Raw genomic sequence first — 16,481 nt, forward strand, 5'->3', positions numbered from 1 at the left:
ACACAGAGAGAGAGACAGAGAGAGAAACAGAGAGAGAGTTAGATGTAAGAGTGTGTTAAATATATGTACTTACTGTCATTTTTGTCCGGGGGGTTTGACAGCCCTGATCTAAAAGTATAAGGAAACAGTTTTAGAATTTACTTTTTTCTTTTTTCGAAAATCAAAGCAAATTTCAGTAAGCAACTCAAGATAACACCTGCCACCAATATAACATTAAATCAAGAGAACTCATTAGTACCATACTGCAGGTGAGAACTGCACACAAGTCTTTTCCTTCATGGACATCTCCCTACTGATCTCCCTCAATATTCCAGTATTGAGCTTTACACAAAGCCAAATGATAAATCAGTGCTCTAGCCAGATGTGAATACAGACTCTTTCAGAAAAGTAAACACCAAAATGTTCAAGTATGAGAATGGCTATACAAAGAAGTTGAGTTGCTATAATTGCATTAATTTAAAAGCTGGTTTATTTGAACTTTGCCTGACTTGACATTTAAACCACACAAACGTATTCACATTTACACAGTACCTATTGCCAACAGAAAGAAAAAAAAAAACCAATGTATTCCTCTTATCTAGATACTTTCATTTTATTCTCATTTCCATTTCACTTATTTTCCTTCAATGCCATTTAAAGAATTTTCTTTTTTTCATTCCTAGTGTATCTGTTCTCTGAGACCAAACAGGACTTTGAGAAATGTTTCCACAGAGCAAGCAATGACAAACTGAAGCACAACAAAAGAGGAAAACATTCTCTGTTCCCACGATGATACAGCACTAAAATTACACTTAACCCAGAATAGCTCAATGCTGCCTCTGATGAGAACACAGAAAAGGAGAACACCTAATGCAGTTTATTACGACAAATTAACAATTCGTGCTGCTTTCAGTTTTTCATTTAAAGGAAGCATCTGGCTTGGCACTTGTCTAGCCCTGAAGCAGCACCTACCATAGTGCAGGTTCTCGGGTCCTTTCTGGGTGGCCAGATTGGGCTCGTTCTGCTGACAGTAGAAGCGGAGCAAACAGTGCTGATCGCAGAAATGCTTCATCTCGCCGCGCCACTGCACCTTCTCTTTGAGGGTTCCTTGAGACTTACAACAGTCACACCGTACAGCCTTAATGCAAAGGAAGATGTTCACATTTTTAAACAGGCCTTGGGAAAAAATTATTGCTGCATTTTAAAAGACTACATTTTTAAGAGCACTGAGGATTCAGTACCACTATACAGTTAAGTCTCGCTCATGAACAACAGTTAAGCTACCTTCTTTTGCAATTGTTTACTGGGGGTTAGCATCCAGAATACATCTACTTTGTTTTATTTATTTGTCACTATGTTAAAAAAAAAAAAGCCCACTTCTAAAGAGTCATCAAAAAAAGAATTTGTGCATCAATTTTAATTAATTTCATTGAAGCATTCTGCAAAACAAGAGCCGAAAGTGTTAGGCTCTTTAATGACTCTATTGAACTGAGGACAAACATAAACCATTTTTATTACTTCCAAGATCTGCCAGGCTTTTTCTTGCTTTAAACGAGAATCAAAAGTTTTAAAAAGCCACCAAAAGAATCACTTCTCTAGGTATCAAGTCAGCATAAATGTTTTTTATATTTCCATTATTTTAGTAGTTTGGTAGCAATTTTAGATTCCAATTCTTTAGTTCATCCAAGTTTCTCCATGATTTATAAACAACAATTTCTCTCAAAAAAAGAGGACCCCCCCAAAATTTAGTTAGCATGTAACTTGGAAAACTCAAACATTTAATTAATATATCTTTCATGAATCTGCATGTTAATTTAATGAGGCATCACTAAGGCAGACAATGTTTACTATCTGAACAGTGGTAGCCTCAATTTCACATCTTCAAGTAAGCAAATAATTGTTTGCACTACAGCTCGCCTCAATATTGTTTGCAATCTCCATCCTAAAGCAGACCTGAGCAGATGCTCAGGAATCCAAAGTAAGTCAACCAAATAATTTATATAATTTATAGAATTATTAATAAATATATACTATAGCCAGGAGAGGAAGAGGAAGTTATAATATATGCAACATAAAACATTAATACATAAAACCATACACAACATTGCAGTTATGCACAAGGCTCTGATGGCTTAAAAAACCAAAACAAAACAAAACAAAGTCCAACTGTAGGTTTTGTGACTCAAAAAAAGTATGAACAAGCCAATCAGTTCAAATTTTAAAAATAATTAAATGTTTCATTTCTTCTCTGTATTTGAACAGTGTAGTACCATCCTCTGGCAGTGTAAGAAATTAAGTTCTCAGCTGTAATTTTCACATATTTAAAGATGATACACAGAGAAGCTCGTTTTTAACAGTATAACCAGCTTTAAATTGGGAGAAATTAAAGCTGCAGCTTCAAGATCACCTCACACTAAGCATCAGGTGGCCCTGGAAGAGCAGGTATTTCTCTTCCCTCTTCTCTGTGCAGGTAGCAGCAGCAGCGCTTATGCACCAGGCACACAATGTCAGAAGCCTTACAGCACTGCATTACCCCCATCCTCCCTCCATTTTTGTTGTATTTGTCACTTGGACTTTCTACTGATACTGATCCACAGTTCCTTTTGCAGATCACCTCAGTGGGGCAAAAGAGCGAGTAAGTTTTATTCTTAGAAGGGAGAGGGGAAGAAGATAAAATGTAGAGTGTTGCCAAAATAGTGTAGATTTAATCAGTGCAGGAAAGCTGTGAATTCACACCTTTAAGGCAGATGCAACTTCCAAAGCCACCAAAAGACTGAAATACCAGTAGGGAAAAAAAAAAGTATAATTCACTCTAAATTTAAAGCTCAAACCCACCTAACACTGATTAAGAATGACAGCTGACTCACGTACAGAAAAGCCCATCTATTCTGACCTGCTGCACGCTGCTTGACTATCAAAGCACCACTTTCTGCTCATTTTTCTCGCCTTCAAAGAAAGAAAAAGGGGTCAAATCTTGTCAAATACAGCAACTACCGCCTTCCTACAGCAGGGCCTGTTGTGATAGGACAGGGAGAAATGGTTTTAAATTGGAGGGTCAACTTAAGATTAGATATAAAAAAGGTCAACTTAGATTAGATAGAAGAAAGAAGTTTTTCAGAATGAGGGTGAAACACTGGAACATGTTGCCCAGAGAGGTTATAGATAGGTAAACTTTTAAGGTCAGGTTGGATGGGACTCCAAGTAATCTGATCTCATGGAAGAAGTCCCTGCTAATTGCAGAGGTGTTGGGACTATGTAGCCTTTTAAAGGTCCCTTCCAAATCAACTATTCTGTAATTCTCTCATTCCTGCAACTGTTCTCTCCCTCTCCTGATTTCATTTTTCATTTAGGCTTTTGAATAATATTGTCTCTCCTGGGCTTCTACTAAATTATTTAGATTTAAAAAAAAATTGGTTTGCTTCCACATGGAAATTACTAGTCCTCAGGAAACCTGGGATTCTTTCACAGTGACGCTTCACTTCTCATCTCTACATTTACTACACTTTAATTCTACGATTTCCAGAATTCTGTTTACAGTCAATGTTATACACTGTTCCATGCACTGAAGTTTCCTGCTAACTGCTTGCTCACCTACTTCCCTGACCATCAAATTTACTGAAAGTGAAAATGAATTAAAGATTTGACATTTTATGATTTTTCCTTCCTTCCCCTTTTCATTTGTTTTCACCTGGGATACTGGCACTAAATGTTAACTGAATCTCCAAAATACCTGCCTCAAGTCTGCTTATCTCTGTGTTCCAAAAAGCCCATCTCTGCTTGCTGTGCTTGCACAGCACAAGTCCTTTGCCACTCCTAGCTGCATTTTGGTACATTTCTTTTCCCATTACTTCAGCATCTTCAAATGGGCACGGTGATTAGTAGAAATCACTAATGTTTGCGCCAAATTTGGGTTAAAGAATAAAAATTTCACATGTGGGGCTTTTATTTACATTTTTAATCCCTCCATCACCTGTTCCTAATGTTCTCCAATGGTTTGGACCGCTAATAACTTCCCCTAATCTTAGCTGTCTATTGCAGCTTCAATTGCAGTAAATAGAAAGCAAAAGCTGTTCCAGAGAGTGAGTGATTGTAACAGAAGATCGGCTGTTCTGAAAGAGTACTTACTGGAGGTTGAGATGTCTAACTAGAGAACGGCTGAATTCCAACAAGAGAAATTCCACAAGGCTGTCTTGCTGTCTTTACCATTTTGATTAATGCTGGCTCCACTTTCAAATTTTACCACTGCAGACCATCACTGCTGAGCTCACCAGCCACAATGACTTTTCTTTCAGTCAGACTGTAGTTCCCCACCTCCTACTTCCTCTTTGCTGCAGACACCTGACCCCCACTGAATACAGAGTCATCACTGCACACGCTGAGTCTAATCAATTCTCCACTGTAGCCTCGCATGACCTGTGTGCACTTCAGCTGCAGTACTGTCACCAGTGATTCTCAGTGAGTATTTAAAGAAACAGTTTCCTGTGCTGTTCTCAGAACTGTATACACGTTTTCAAGGTAATTTCAATGCTCTAATATAACATCAAATTATTGAAATTGTCATCAAACATCAGGCTACTTAAAGATTTATATTGATGTTTTCCAGGCATTTTCTGGATTAACATCCAAACCATTGCATGCAAGTTTACAGGAGGAGCTCAAAAACTTAGGGAGCTAACCTCAAGACATCCAAAATTTTGCCTCTTGCCTCAGAGGTGCGTGGAAACCATTGAATAGAAATTTCCTCAGAACTTGGCACCAACTGCAGCTGTTGTCCAACAGATGATCAGGACTAAAACTATTCTTCTACATTTCACTACTTCATATTGGGTTTAAAGGGCTCTTATCTAGGTAAATCTAATGAACTTTTAATACTTCTAGAAAAGTTATTGTGCTTCTACTATTGATAACTTCTTTTGGCTTTCCAAGAAGAGAATTTTGGCATTCAGGGAAGTGCTCCCACAATACTTGATTATTTTAAAAGGTTACAAAGTTTTCCAGATAATACTACATGACAAAGATGTGTCCATAAAAAAAAGTAGACAAAGAAGATGGAGACAAACACTTGTTTAATGAACACAATGATGGTGTTAAAACATTACTGAGTTATTACTACTTGTTTCTCTTCATGTATACATTCATTGAAACTCCAAAACAACACTGGACATTGCATAAATGAGACAAAGCTCATACATATGTAACTATTCTTTTAAGAAGCTAACAGACAAAACAGCTAATGAAGTACAAATTCAGAGAATGGTCCTTATCTATTCTGTCTTCCTGTGTTTGGATCATTGTCTATTTTGGCTGCGTAAGAATATGAGCCAACAATGCACTACCAAATCTAAGGTATCTGGAGCGACTTCATAAAGTGGGAGAAGTTATCAGCAGGGATGTAAAGAAATAAAAGAGAGAATTTTAGCAAACGACACAATTTCCCAAAAACCTATTATATGTCTTTCTCATGTAATAAATCTCAAGCTTTTTTAACCAAAATTCAATTGGATTAAGGCTTTAAGAAACACTTGAAAAAAATTATAATTAACAATTCTTCATTGGAACCCTAGTTACACTAGCAAGTGTAAAATTCAAAAAGTAGAAGTATCTAACACTTATACATCATCAAGTATCAAAAGTTACCAGCAAATCTGTTTAAATTGTCTTTTTATGACATCAGATCTAACTTTGCTGTAACACAGTACCAACAGCATTTATGCAGACTTCATGGGCCAGTTATTACCTTATCCCATGAATCAGGATAATGTGAAGCCCGAGTTTTCAAGTGGTTCTCAAAGCTGAATCACAAGCTTCCACAGAAGCTCAGGTACATTAAAGCAGTTTGGTATGCACACCTCCAGACTATATTCTTTGCCGAATCACCAAAAGATTCCTAAAGCACACCAAAGAGTTCTCTACCAGAAGGCACTTTTTTCACAGGGATAAATTTAATCTCACACTCCAAGTTTTAAGGCATTAAGATAGATTAAATATTACTGTACGAAGTTAAAATTTTAGTTAAGAACTTTGCAGTCAAGCTCTGTCACCCTATTTTCATGTAAAGAAAGAAACACATTGCTGTCTTCTGAAGTTTTCTTTTAGGAATGTCTTACAAGGCCCTACACACATTACTCAAAATAAAGAATTTACAGTGTTTGGCTGTAACATTTCTGGACATTCCAAAATATCAGATATGTCTTCATATTCAGTTCTTTTATGGCAGGTAGATCGTCTTGAATTACAGGACTTGTATCTAGCCCTCTAACATTTCAAGTTTTTTACTGCCTTCCAGGCTGTGTGCAGAGTTTTGGTATGGTGATGAATTTTGTACTGTCTTTTTTCAATTGCATCCACAGTGTAGTTCTTGTTTTGAAATTATCAGTGTAGCTTTCCAGGACGTTCACATCAGAGATCAAATATTTTATCCATGGCACTAATCGCCGGTTAAACCCAGTCCAATTTCATCTTTTCCTTTCAAAAAATGTAAACAAAAAACCTCTTATTGTGAAGTCTTTGCTGGTGCTTCACAAGGCAGTTAAGCTTCCAGAGACTTAGAAATAGATGCCATCTGTTTGATTTAAACTGTTATTAGAAATCCATTTGGTCTTGCTTTTTCCTTTGGCATCCTTTCCACTGGGAAATACTGAACAATCAAAGCCTCTGCAGTTCAAACTGTGGACGAAGGGAAAAGGCAAAAAAGGAGGCAAAAACAGGAACAAGAAATGCTCTGCTAATGTCAGTGAACTCAAGGTATCTAGCTGCTACTATCAGCATTTTCAACATTCTGAATACACGTTAAAGAAGTTTTGACAAGAAAAACGTGGTAATAACTAAGAAAAAATTGGAATTGTAAAGTAACAAATATACATACTAATTTTTTGTTTTCTGTAACTCAAGACTTCCTTGCCAAACGAATTAATAAAATCAGATGATAGAAATGCTGCTCTAAGATCTACAAAAACTGAAATTATGAAATTAATACATTTGCTTATTCTATAGCAAATGCTTTGCTGAAGTAAGCCATATTTGCTGCACCGTCCTTGATATCCTCACATGTGCATTTTTGTTTTTTTTAATTGTGGAGCTCTCGTCAAAAATTCTGAGTTACTTGCCTTGTAGTACCAGTCCTGAAATTTTTTACAGCACTCTTCACTGCAGAAATCTCTCACTACACCATCAAGTTCCTTAGTTGCTCCCTTTTTGCACAGCTGTGAGCAGTAATTACAAGTAACACATCTCAGTCCTAACCGTCTTGCAAAGTCTTGTTTATATAGCAGCTTGCAGCCTGGAAACAGATTTTAAACATTAGGAACAAAGTAACTTTTACAGAGAGATTATCACAGTTAAGAGTTAAATATTGAAAATTAAATGAATACAACAACAGCTAACAACTGGGGCTTCAGACAAATTCAGTTTGCACAGTAAGACTGTATTTCAAGAAATTTTTACCCAAATACCTTCCCTACACAATTTTATGGTTTTCTGTGACACCTGCATATTTTTCAAAACCCTATGCTGAATCTTTTTTTTATCAAATCCCTGAATAAACAGTCAGGAAAAAAAAATCATAATTTTCTTTTAATATACACCTGTGCAAAAGCATTGACCTGGAGTTATATCGCTCAGTTACACATCCTCAAAATGCTAGAGATCCAGACATTTATTTACTAAAGAAATACCCATCTTCATGGATCAACTTAATTTTATTACTACCTTTATATTAATACAACAAACCACTTAAGATAATGCATTAATATTTAAGAACACTAATATGTACAAGATGACCTCAGAACTGAGGGATTTCTTTAAAAATGTAACAATAAAGCAATGGTCAGTAGTGAGAGTTATGCGAAGACAAGATATTACACATGAAATTTGTGAAGAGTATATATGCAATTCATATTTTAATTTTTTTTCCCACATGGGGGTGGGGTGGAGATGCTGGTTTTGGTTGGTTGTTGTTTTGTGTTGGTTTGGTTTATGGTGGGGTTTTTTAGGGGTGGGGGTGTTTTCTGTTTTGTTTTTTCATTTACTAGGCAGACACAATTTTAAGTTTGCAATAATGACAGCTATATTCTTCCATAATCTAATCCTCCCTCAAGCAAATTAGAAAAGACATTCTACCATATTAAATGCATTAGAAGATGAATACTGTAGCTATTATATTGGCTATTTTCAGAATATATTGTATTTAAATGATCTCAAATCCAATACCTATTCAGCTGATGCCTAAATCATATACTGCATACCTCTGTAATTGTCCTAATTTTGCAGGAGAGAACAGAATGAGAAGATGAAGTAACTCTCTATATCAAACACTGGATGGACAAGATAACATTTACACAGACCTTTAATCTAAGGTTCTGCACCTGTTTTTGTGATCTACCAAGTATCATAGCACCACCAAAGATGAGAACTCAAGTCTTCCAAGTGCCCACTCTGCTAGAACATATACATAATCTAACAGATGCAGACTTCTGTACTTCTGATAAGTTATGAATCTCAGTATGTAAGATACATGCTGTACTTCCTCTGCCATACAGAATATAAAATACTATAATGTATTCAGTAATTTCAATTATGTGACTTCTGGTGTTGTCTATTAGGGCAGAATTAATGTGTGAAACTGAGATACTATTTTTAGATCACAAAAAGCACAAGAATGCAAATAGAAGATACAGCAGACTGAATCTTCACAAAACAAAATGTTATTGAGGAACTTTAACTTGTAATGCAACAAGCTTTGCTAACGAATTAATTTGCTAGTAATGTCAAAATAAGACATTTATAGAATATGGTACAAATAAGACACTGCAGGTAATTTGGTTTGAAGTGGTTTTATTGGGGGGGGGTTGTTTGTTCTTTGGTTTTCTCTTTTAAGTTCTTCAACACAGAATAAAGAAAATTACTAGCACAGATGAAAAGTGCCATATCCAGCAACCATCCTTAGAGTGCAACTGATTTGGACTTGCAATACATTGCTTTGAAGGAAATAACAACAATAATAACAAATAATAACAAGTTATTAGTTAAAAGTACCAGTTAAAAGCAAAATTTCTTGCCAGTATTTTTTTCTGCTGGCTGTATCTCTCATTATTGCATGGAGCATCATATTTTTTCCACTTCTTTAAAATTCCAGAGGTATCTTAGCACCACAATGTATCCTCCTCTTCAGCAGTCTCTTAGAAAAGCCACCCAGTGCTGCATCACCCTTTCAAAACTACTACTAGACTAGCAGTATTCCTCTACTATCAATCAGGCAACCTATGTCCACCTGGCTAAATAGTTTACAAAAAATAATGGAAAAAATAGACATTTTTCCTTGGCTGCTGAACTACGGGAAGTAAAGTTGAAGATGATGCTACTATTTTATTTTAAAAAGTTATCAGGTAAGAAATTTTCCACTCTACAGTCAAACATCTCCCACATCTCTGCAACTCATGGAAAATGATCAATTAATGTTAAGTAAAGGGTAACAAAAAGTCAAAAATTCTAGCCCTTAAGACCTAAATGCCTGGAAAACATGGGGTTCTTTTACAGACCACTGACAGCAGGGCTTCTTGCTGAAGGAGGCCTCTACAGAAGATAAAAACTGTTTTTATAAAACTTTGGATGTTGACAGTAGATTCTTACAATGCTGAAACTTGTTAAAGTAGAATTTTTACGAAGTCTTTCTTTTGCAAAATCATGAGCAAAATTCAACAGATTTGTCTGAAACTCTTTTATGTGTTTATAATACGTAACAATATACGGGGCCCAGGAAATACTTGGAATACTGGTTTAGCTTCAAGATCTTGTGATTTCAAAGAAAGAGAGCAAAATGCCTTTCTTACGTCCTTGCTACTCTGCAGTCCAGTATATACATTTTTATTACAACGCTATGGTTTTGATTGAAAGAGTAAGACTGTATGGAAAAAGGTGTTTGACTTTGGCAAAACAGATTTTAAGCTCAAACAACTTCTTCTCTTGCACAAGAGAAATCCTGAATCAACATAACAGTAACACCCATGCTGGCCTTGTAGATGTGACCACGAAGCTGGCTTTGACTTCAAGCACGCAGTGAATGAGTAATACAAAAAGCACTGAGTGTCTGACCTTTCTAATATCAACCCTAAAATCCTAAGGGTTGTTCAGCCTATCTCCTCTGGGGACTTGGGGTTTATGAGTATAAGCACTGCTGACAGTCCCAACGTTTTGAACAAAGAGATCTGAGTAAAATCCTAACTTCCTCAAGATTTCTGCTACAACACCAGACCCACAAGTTACAGTGTGTTCAGATAAAAACCTCTACTGTTTTAAAGTGCCTCTGAGAGAAAACAGCTCTTACTTTGAAAGAAATTATAAGCACAGGTTATCTGGCTCAAGCTATACCAGCCATTAATTATGGTCTTCATTAAAGTTCTAACACCATCCCCCAAGCTGGCTGTCTCAGAAAGACCACTAAAGACCATTTTCAGAAGTATCTCCAACTCAAAATCTGAAGCAAACAAAAACCTAGTAGGTGAATATCTGCTAACTTAACATTTCCTTATTTACGGTATTAGAATCCTGGCTTCCAAGCAAAACCCAACACAAAACCGATCTCTTAAGAGGCCTGAACTTTGGTTCCCCACATAAATGGTAGAGGAAGAAATGATCTGAACACATAAAAGAGAAGATTGCTGACAAGACAACACCCAGGCAATTCCTCAAAACCTTTACCTCAGGAAGTTCCAGGTTAAGAGAGCTTCCTTTGTCTTGGCAGATCCAAGAACTGCCAGGTTCAGCCCTGCAGAGTTGCCCATGGCAGAAAACCTGCTTCACTTGACTGACTGCAGACTCACTGAAAGTAAGCTACTAAAAACATGATCTTATTCTACCAGCAGCACCTATCTGAATGACAGGAAGTTCAGTACATTTCTACATCAAGTAGCTGTGTAAAAAGGAATGCTGAACCAGAAATAATACTGAGTTCTCAACACCACTGCCTTTTTACCACTGGGACTAATATATTTTATAAGAAGTAATTGTTCCATCCTAAAATAATTGGGTTTTTACCTCTGGAATGCTGTCCTTACTAAAATACCTTTATCCTTTAAGTAACATGCAAAAGTTGATTTTCTCTCATCTTGTAGTAACTTCAATTGTTACCTGTTCTAGAGAAGAATAACAACAGGCCTTTAGCATCACAAGCTATGTCCTGGAAGCTTTCTGGAGCTATATTTCATCCAGATTTTTTCTGCTGCATCTCCCTCTGTACTGATTTGAATGCAAAACCTCTTCCATACCCACACTGCTATCACCTGCCGTCTCTGGATTTATAACAAACATTATTATTTTTAGGAAAACAGATGCAATGTACCCAAATTCTGGGTCCTACTAGGATTACTGTTAAAGTAAACCCTACCCTCTTCTGTGTGAAGAGAAGTTGTGTATACCCCTTTGTTCCTTGTCTTCACCTTAAGAACTTTTTATTATTATTGAATCCAACTTTCATACAACTTCAGTTTATCCTACTATTTCCTGATATTAGGTACTCTTTCCATTCTCCTCCCTCCTACTCCAATCTGGATATTCATGTTTTGTTTATTCTTAAATCTTTTCAGGTTGATAATTTCTTCATGTTAATAAGAAGCATCTTCAGAAACTTTCTTCTTCTTGTGCTCATAATCTCAGCACATTAAATTGCATCACCCCTTATCTGCACCAGTCAATGCTGTCTTTGCTCAAAGAACTATCTCAAACCTCTTTGAAAAAAGACACAACAGTGTAATTAACACAGAAGAATGAAAATCTAACAAGGACTGCTGGTGTCGAACAATGCACAGGATTTCACCTGATATTCTTTACCATGTTACAAATTATCTCTCCACAAAGAAAAACAAAAATTTCAAGACTCAATACATGTACAGAAATTTTAAATTATATTACTTGAACACTATCAATGTTCTCCCTCTATAAAGGGAAAGGAAGATAAACAATCTCTTCTACTGCATAGTTATACCTTTAAATTTCTCAACTACAAGAACACTGTCAGAAATATCAAAATCCAGGTTAACAAGTTAAAACTGTACAGTAATTTCATAAGAGATGAATCCAAGAAGCACTAATTGGAAATTACATCTACACTGAGACTCTTCCACAAGTGGAATACCACAAGAACCAACAGTGCAGCTCTTCTACGTGCATTTGTCTAGGAGGTGCAGAACTTTGCTTTCCTTCTGCATAGCCAAAAGTCTTCACTTGGTGCTTCTGTAGCAAGGGAGCCTGTTAAATACCTCCAAAGTGATTTGTCAGAATTGAATATGCTGTCCCTTTTACCTTAACTCATATCTATAAGCAAAAAAAAATTATTTTAGCTTTTACAGTAACAAAATGTGTTTGGCACAGTCATCTGTGGCTCGAAAATTTTAAACCAGACTACTTATGAAGATGACATCCCCTGAACAGTCATGGCCACAACCATGGCCTCTGTGCCTTCAGACTTCCCTGAAGAAAACTGCCATGGCTCAAAGAGATGCCAGGAATGTCCCATTCTAACTTCTCTCCATAGCAGCCTAAGGATGTCAGAGTGTCTCAGAATAGCCCAGGCAGCTCTAAATACCTCCAACATTCACTGCTCTTTTCTACTAACCCAGTTTATAGGAAAGGAATATTCCCCTGCAGTAACAACATGACTCTTTCAATTGTGAACGTATATTTTTACAGATCATGCATTCTGCAGTATTTAAGACATGTTTTGCTTTTTACTTGTCCCCTTTTGCCAGATACCCCAACTCAGCACCAAATAAAGCTTTATAAGAAAGCCACAAGGAAACCAACATTTCAGGTAAGAATTTACCTCAGGAGGGACACTGCCAGAAGAAGTGGTCATGAACAAAACCAAACTAGGCACCATAGCAAGATCAAATTATTTCAACATGGCAGACCTCCATCAAGAGCTGTAGAAAGGGACATAACAGCTCTGTGAAGCACAAATCCTAGAGCATGTAATAGGGTGATTTCATACTGTCTTCAAAAATTTCTGTACGCTAGCCCAAATTCTGTACATTTTATTTTTAAAAGCAGTATTGGTGCTTCTAAAAAAGACGGTTGCTAATGTAAACTATTTAAAAAGCTGTGTTTGAACAGTTTCTGTAGCTCTCACTTTAAAAGTAATGAGACCAAACATCAGGAACAAAGAGATTCACACAGGGTTGATGGCAACTGCCTTCGTCTAGGGGGACACAGCAGCTCAGCACAGCAGGGACAGTGCACCAACTCTTCCTCGGCCCATCCACCACAGAAGCCCAGCAACTATAAATAAGTCTTAGCAACACTTCATATCACACATCACTTTTTATATAATTTTTTTGCCGTTTCTAATAACAGCAGGAATTGCTATAAATATCAGGTAGTATCCTAACTGATTGTGAAACATGGGAATGTAAGCACCTCTGTAAAACTTAACACACCTGTGTTTAGGCTATCTCCATATCTGTAATATTTTCATATAAATCTAGAAATTAATCAGCTAATCATTTAATAGTATACTTTCACAAACAGTCCACTGGTTGGGAAAATCCCACTCTAAAATGTACAATGCTTTAACTGAACCATTCCTAGAAGAAGGTAAAATTACTTAATTTCCTAAATTTATTTTCCCACTTGTTGACTCTGCAGTATTTTAAGATATTATCTCTACTTAGATGAAACATCAGAGATGTTTTCAGAGAATACTCAATGTCTGCATTGAGTTATATTTGTAGAAACCATAATTCCCAGAAATTTACTAGCAAGCCATCAGGGTGATAGTACAGTTGCTAATTTGACAGCTGTCTTTTATCTGTATTATCCATTTGAAAAGTATTCCCAAGCATCAGATAATTGAGCTAATCCAACAGCTTAATGACCTTCTCTCTCCTAGAAGAAGATGACCAGATATGAATCAATGTTATTAAAATTTGCATTATAAAATTATTAAGCCTGTGTTGTTTAAGTCATAGCACTTAGTTCTACTCAAAAGATGAATTAAATAAGTCTACAAATAAAAATTAAATTATGGTGATGCTCATCATAAAATAGTTTCACTGCTAGATTGCCAAAGACTGATTTGCTCTCCCAGACACTCAGAAGGAATATGTATTGCAAAAAACAAAAAAAAACCCACTCCCAAAATATCCCAAATCCAGTAATTTGAAGATTTCCTCAAGATTAAAAACTTGCACAGCCTATCCTCAAATGTCACTCATGCAACTACATGCACATAAAAATCCACAAGCTACTTCTTACTTTAGCATACATAATATATATTTTATTTAATTTAGACGCAGACATTTTGGAATGCAGCATTCTAGTGGCAAAACACCAGGACAGCCTCAGCACCAGTGGAACAGATTAAGCTCTTTCATCTACTCCGTTCAGGTTGGGCATTCTCCACATAGCATCCAATTTTTTTACAAAAACAGAAAAAGCATCCTATACTCCATGAAAGAATAACCATCTTCAGCACAAAATCTAGGTCAGTTCTAATCACACCTTATTATAATGGAGGCTTCCTGCACATATTCTGAAGTGTCTCAAGAGAAACATATAAAGAAACAGAGCTGGAATAAAACCACACAGAAATACTGATCCAAGAGACCTGAATGTGGGTGGCAGGGCTTTTGTGTAAATATATGTGTATTTGCAGGTGTGAAAAAAACCCTCGGGTATGAAGAATGGGAGCAATGACGACATCTTCAGTACTCCAGCTGGGCAGCTGTAAGCAGTCAGGAGATATTTGTGGTTGATCTTATATATCCTTTCCCATCAGTTTGCACAAAGATGAACAAGTAAGGACACTTGCAGAAATTTCAACATGTGTTTAATTTCTGATTTTATCTAGGAGCCTTTTATAAACACTCCCCTGGAAATTCCTCACATTTCCCCTTGAGGGTTCAATTTCTTCCAAAAATGCCAGCAACTTTTGTGACTGGCTATTGCTTCTCAAACTGTAATACATTTGTCTTCTGATGAAGAATAATTTCATGTTCAAAAAAATAATCTATGTTGGTGAGGTTCCTTGAACAATCTGCAATATCAAAACCAGGATGGCCTCCACAATCAGAAAGTATCTGGTACTTGTACTGGTTTTGTTATTTCACAAACAGTTGGACATATATCTGATAAAAATGCTTTGAAATTAAGGACAAACCAGTGATGTTTAGGTGCCTGGAAAAGGGGCAAGAAAAATCTATCACATCTGATGATTGAATTCCTATTTGTTGACCTCCAAAATTCCACCGCAAGTCCTGGCCCTGTCCTTCCTACATCAGATCTAAGCACCATTCATTCTTGGATTGCACTATTTCGGCAGCCATTAATGGCAATTGATGGTTTTCCTTCAAAATAAATGGTCTGGGGTTCCTTCAGAATTTCTGTCCAGGTCACTGGTTTATTTGTGAGAGGAACACACACAGCTCTTTGTCATATGCATCACAAAATAGACCTCAGCTACAGCTGGCAGGTATACACTGTATTTATTCAAGTTATGATCTACTTAATGGTGCTTTTGACTATCCTCTCTCTATTACTCAGCGGTTCAGATCATCACAGGAAGCTGATAAACTTTGTCTTTATGGTAACATTCTGCATGCTCACCTTCATAAATGTAGTATTTGCTCTTGTGCTGGCAGTCTAGCACCTGCAAACTCAAGACCCACACAAAGATATCTGGCAACAGATTCCCCCCACTTAGTATCTAAACAGGAGAGACTGTTTTTATTTCTTTTCTTCCTCATTTTCCAATAGGAAACACAAGTCCTCACTTACTTCCAAGCCTCCTCACAGAGAAGTAATAATAGCATAGGTGGCATTATGAACAAAATGGTGGCAAAATTAAGGAGTCATGAATATTCACAGTAATAGAAGCATATATTTTAATCTCCAGAAAAGTATCTTGCTCTTGTTTCAATGTATTCTGTGGAATTGCTTCATTCACAGAAACAATTCCTAGCTAGAGGTTGCTGAGCAATGCACCGAACACTGCAAGGCTGGGCCTTCATTTGTCTGTTTTTACTCTCCAGCTATCACTTTCCAGTCCAGAATACCACACTCCATTCTTCAGAAACAAAAGACTGCAGAGTCATGAAGTTGTATAGGAAAGGCATGGAGGGAAGACTGCCTTCCGCCCGGCATTCCAACCCTCTCCAGCTTAACAGGATCCTCCTATAACTCCCATAGCTACTATTTAATCTGCCTGAAAGCAGGTATCTTCCACAGGTCTTATCAAAGGGCATTGGAAGTGTTGTTGTTATAACTAAACAAAAAAATATTAACCATATTTGTGAATATGGTCATCCAAACTTGTAGTTAAACTTTTAAGATCATGATTAAATACCAGTATCAAAGGAGAGCTCACCAGAAGCAGAAAGGATTAGTCCTTTTTAAAACCCTATTTTGCTATTTCTATTAAAACCATGCTTTAATGCAACTTAAAAGAATTCTAGGGCCATGGAGTTCCCTTTTAGTTTGTTTTCTGATTGAAAATTCAAGTAATTAGTCAAGTA

General features: G+C 36.6%; 1 protein-coding gene across 7 annotated transcripts in view; it reads right to left on the reverse strand.

Moving 5' to 3' along the window:
- Positions 1 to 16,481, reverse strand: part of ZMYM2 (zinc finger MYM-type containing 2) — a 69,333-nt gene that overhangs the window by 20,482 nt on the left and 32,370 nt on the right. For all 7 annotated transcript variants that reach the window (XM_068181332.1, XM_068181328.1, XM_068181331.1 and 4 more), the window contains 3 exons: positions 7,086 to 7,258; positions 952 to 1,117; positions 74 to 108 (listed from right to left, as the gene is read on the reverse strand). In XM_068181332.1, the coding sequence (XP_068037433.1) occupies positions 74 to 108; positions 952 to 1,117; positions 7,086 to 7,258 (374 nt within the window). The remainder of the gene's footprint in view (positions 1 to 73; positions 109 to 951; positions 1,118 to 7,085; positions 7,259 to 16,481) is intronic.

Source organism: Anomalospiza imberbis, chromosome 2 (genome assembly GCF_031753505.1).
Source record: "Anomalospiza imberbis isolate Cuckoo-Finch-1a 21T00152 chromosome 2, ASM3175350v1, whole genome shotgun sequence".
Classification (NCBI taxonomy): Eukaryota; Metazoa; Chordata; class Aves; order Passeriformes; family Viduidae; genus Anomalospiza; species Anomalospiza imberbis.